The sequence below is a fragment of the Neopelma chrysocephalum genome, unplaced genomic scaffold, assembly GCF_003984885.1.
Source record: "Neopelma chrysocephalum unplaced genomic scaffold, ASM398488v2 Primary Assembly neopelma1_24, whole genome shotgun sequence".
NCBI lineage: Eukaryota > Metazoa > Chordata > Aves > Passeriformes > Pipridae > Neopelma > Neopelma chrysocephalum.
In genome coordinates this window covers 26385483-26389436 of record NW_020897693.1, presented here as the reverse complement: position 1 = coordinate 26389436, position 3954 = coordinate 26385483, and the positions used below count along the sequence as shown (strand labels likewise).

The 3954-nt window shown below is 52.8% G+C and overlaps 1 protein-coding gene across 2 annotated transcripts; it reads right to left on the bottom strand.

The window, feature by feature from the left end:
• Window positions 1–1089: 1089 nt before the first annotated feature.
• Window positions 1090–3541, bottom strand: LOC113981609 (outer dense fiber protein 3-like). Of its 2 annotated transcripts, none has more exons than XM_027709066.1 (7): window positions 3413–3541; window positions 2971–3093; window positions 2650–2850; window positions 2360–2461; window positions 1884–2005; window positions 1317–1454; window positions 1090–1205 (listed from the first exon to the last, which is right to left on the bottom strand). In XM_027709066.1, the coding sequence occupies exons 2-7, from the start codon at window positions 3074–3076 to the stop codon at window positions 1110–1112; spliced, it is 765 nt and encodes a 254-aa protein (XP_027564867.1). In that variant the 5' UTR covers window positions 3077–3093; window positions 3413–3541; the 3' UTR covers window positions 1090–1109. The 2 variants fall into 2 exon arrangements, with proteins under 2 accessions (XP_027564867.1, XP_027564877.1); XM_027709076.1 differs by having other exon boundaries at window positions 3401–3525.
• Between the last annotated feature and the right edge of the window lie 413 nt (window positions 3542–3954).

Sequence of the window (3954 nt, the reverse complement as noted above, 5' to 3'; positions counted from 1 at the left end):
TGCCCTCCAAGAGCTACGGGGGATGTCCGTTCACTGAGGACAGTGGGGATTGAGTATCGCGATCCTGGGAACTTTGCTTATTGCCTCCTGCTGTCACACCCACCCTTCCGTCAGATTAATGGGCACCCCAACACTGCCGGCACCATCTTCGGACTAACCATTCAGTTGTTTGTGGAGAAGCCATATTGCCTAAGGGGCTCTGCTGTGGCTGGGCATGGGGCTGCCATGGAACTGGCTGAGTGCAGCATGGGGCAGCCCCACATTCTCCACACAGAGACCTGCTTGTGTCCCCATGCACAGATACCCAGTACAGCCCTTTCTAGTCAAGCGGTGCCTGAGGACAGGTGAAATGATCTGAGTCTGGAATGAACTGCTGACTGTGGAGGTGGGAGAGGCTCCTGCCTCGGAGGGCCTATGAGAACTGCCCACTCCAATTCCCACCCCTTTGCCTAGAAACCAGGAGAGAATCATTTTGTTATCACCACTTAGCCAGAAGGAAAGAACAGCTCCCTAGAGATGCAGTAGAATCCCATCGCTGGGGGCAATCAAGTTGCAGTTGGCTGGGTGCTAGATATTCTCCTCCAGGATGCCTTTCTCACACAAGGGCTGGATGGACCTTCAAAGGTCCCTTGCCATCTGGGCTTTTGCATTTTCAGACTGAGTGTAATGATTCTTTCTCCGTAACTGTTGGTGTTCCGATGACTTGCCTGTGGAGGCCCTGCCCGTGTCAAGAGGTGATACAGAGCAGCTGTGTTTCTGGGTGCACCCTGGTGCGCAGATGCCACCCATGTGCACTGTAAAGGAGGTTGCTGAGAAGGGCTGTGCCCTTGAGGGCCAACCTACGCCTGTGGGATGTTTAGCCATAGGATGAAAGCGTGCAAGGTGGCACTGGAATGCTTTCACAGCACAGAGCTTTGCTCCAGTCAGGTGAAACAGTGCTGTTGGAGATGTTGGTCTTGCTCACTCTTGTTACCTCACTGCTCTCCCCTTGCCGTGTTTTGGCTGAGGCGTAGACATGAAATGGAGAGAACCAATGGTCTCCACCCATGCACACCTACCCATCTCTGCAGCAGAGGGTAAACATAAAAGATCTTTGGAGGTATCTGGTTTTATTCAGGAGGCATCCGAGGTAATAAAGCAGCTTTGTAGAGGGAATGACGAAGTCCGAAAGTGTAAGCAGGTTCTCGGGGCTTGATCAGAGTCACCTGGAAGGGGAAAGTGGGAAGAAATAAGTGTGACGGTGATGCCTTGTTCTCCAGACTTATCCTCAAGTGAAGGCCAACCAGCATAACACATTTGTGGACATGTTGCCTTACTTTTCCCACGCTGTAGTCTGCTGGCCCTGGACGCAGGGTCTTGTCAGTAAGTTTAGTTTTTAGTCCCATTGTGTACTTGGGAGCCCTCTTTTTGTAGACATCCAGTTCCACCTTGGGGAATGCCGCAGGACCTGGCGTCTGTAAGAGAAGCAGGGAGGTTGGTGGGTAGAAAAAACAGTGTTGATTTTTGCCGAGCCCCCACGTGGGCTGCACTGCTCTAGGTGGCTGGATAGAGAAGTGGCGTGGGAGGTATAGAACCTTGGAAAGGAGAGCACCTCCTGTTCTCCTGCAGAGAGACAGATTTCCCAGAGGAGAAGGGAGATTGCTGTTAGTGCCAATGAGCTTGTGCCCCACCAAAGTTGTTAGTGTTGGAAAGTGAGGGGCTGCAGGTGTCAGTGTTGCTGGTAAGAGCAGAGAGCCCGGGGCCCCATGGCTTCTCAGGCTTTGCTGCAGGTGCAGGGAAGAGTGTGTTACATGGGGCTGCAGCAGCCACTGGAGCCCTGTTGCCCTGAAGAGGGCAGCTGAGCTTCCTCTGCTGCTGCAAGAGAGTAGAGAAGCACAGCTCACCTTAGCCAGGTCTTGAAAACAGCTGTTGTACATACTCTTGAATCTCATGGAGTAGCATGGGCTGGCATGAGTGTAGACTGTGTTGGGTCCCAGCAGCCTGGGAAGGGTATAGGCACCAGGACCTGGAAAGGGAATGGGAAGAGAGCATAGGTTAGTCCTGTGGGAAAGGGAGCAATGCCCAGGTGGGAGAGAATCAGTCTACCAAACCAGCTGTGAGGAGCAGGATGGCTATCCTGTCCCTCCTCCCAGTGACTCTGCCTTCTGCTGCATGTGGCATACATTGGCCATTCAAAGCCAGAGCTGCAGGTTCTTCTATGAGATGGGAGAAGCAGGTGCTCCTGGACAGCAAGAAGCTTGTCAAGAGCATGCTGCATCCTGTCACCTAGGCTTCTCGCTAGGCCTATTGAAGAAGCTGTGCAGCAGATGTTCTCTGGAGGACACATAGGCAGAGAGTCTGTTTCCCCAGGTTCCCATACCTGGTGTTTGGAGAGCATCACTGAGCTTGTGCCGGAAGACCATGGACTGTACCGGTGCATTAGAGTAGACATGTTTGTCAGCCTTTTCTGTGGAATAGTCACCTGAGAGGAAAAGCCGAGAAAAGCAGTGAAGCTGGATATCTAACTGCACGCCAAAGAGGAGAGGTCAGGAGGAGGTGCTCAGCCTTGTTTGTTTTCTGTCTGGAACCCTCTGAAGCCCATTCAGAGATGGTTTTGTGGCACAGGACAACAGTAAGGCCTGGAAGAAGGGCTGCAGAAATGGTACTCACTAGGTCCAGGGGTGACCTCAGACTTGGTTTTGGGACGTCCGATCAGGTGTGCTGATGGAGGCACATATTTCCCAATCTTGGTGATGGAGGGATGGATGAAGTATCGAGGACCTGGAGAGCAGCTTTCTGCATCTAGACCTTTGGCCCCTCTAAATGTGTATGCAGGGGCTCTGTCTCTGGTGGGATCGTGAGACGTGTGACCTGGGAAAAAAAGCCTGTGAAAGGACATCTGCCCACAACTGTACAGTGAAAAGTAGTTTCTAAGTGGAAGCAGCAGATGTGCCGTGCCTCCCCCACACCTCCCCATGATTGTTGGTTTACCTGTTGTCCCAGGGATCCAGTATTTAGGTCCTGGAGTGTTGAACTCTGCCAGAATGGGGCCACGTCGGGGATGAGGCCTCCAGGTGCCCACCCATGGTCCCTCCATGTTGGTGGCTACAAAAACTATGGGAAAAACAGGAGAGCTACCAAGGGGCTTCCCTGACAGAGCCCTGGTGTGGAGCTTTCCTCTAGCCCAGACGGGCAAAAAAGTGAAACTAACATCACAGAAAAACGTAAAGAAGTAGAGAAGTAGGAAAGTCAAGTAGCAAATAAAAGAGGAGGAGGGATGGGGGGAGCAGCAAGTTTGTAGCAGAAATGCAGAAAAACCTCCCTGCTGTGCCCACAGGCAGTTTTTGCTGGCCTGGCACACAGCAGCCTAGGACCACGGTGTTTGCACAGCAGCGAGATAATCTCAGACACGTGTGCTTGCAAACTTGCTTGCCTGGAGTTTGGCACTGGCTAGGTGGGATGCCCAGATATAACCAGCAAGGGACGCCAGGTCCTCGGTGTCCTCATAATCCATTGGTAGGTGGATCCATCATCGGTCATGTGCATCACTAGGTGACATCACAAAAGGCCACCCTCACCCAATGAGGGCCCTCATGGGGTGAGGCCCATTGTGATGCTGAGGACGGCTGTTCAGCTGTTTGTGCAGCAGCCATATTGCCTGCACTGTGGCTGGGCATGGGGCTGCCATGGAACTGGCTGAGTGCAGCATGGGGCAACCCCACATTCTCCACACAGAGACCTGCTTGTGTCCCCATGCACAGATACCCAGTACAGCCCTTTCTAGTCAGGTGGTGCCTAAGGACAGGGATTTGGTCACTGAGCTGAGTCTGGAATGAACTGCTGACCATGAAGCTGGGAGCGGCTCCTGCCTCAAAGAGTCTGTGAGAACTGCCTGCTCCAATTCCCACCCCTTTCCCTAGTAATCAGAGGAGAATTGTTTTGGCATCACCACTTAGCCAGAAAGGAGGAACAGCC

Bases quoted from the DNA above. Each gene is read 5' to 3' on its own strand.
- LOC113981609 (XM_027709066.1), bottom strand. From the start codon at position 3,076: ATGGAGGGACCATGGGTGGGCACCTGGAGGCCTCATCCCCGACGTGGC. The intron at 2,851-2,970 runs GTAAACCAACAA...TTTTTTTCCCAG, and splicing joins CTGGATCCCTGGGACAACAG to GTCACACGTCTCACGATCCC. The intron at 2,006-2,359 runs GTATGGGAACCT...TTCCCTTTCCAG, and splicing joins TGATGCTCTCCAAACACCAG to GTCCTGGTGCCTATACCCTT.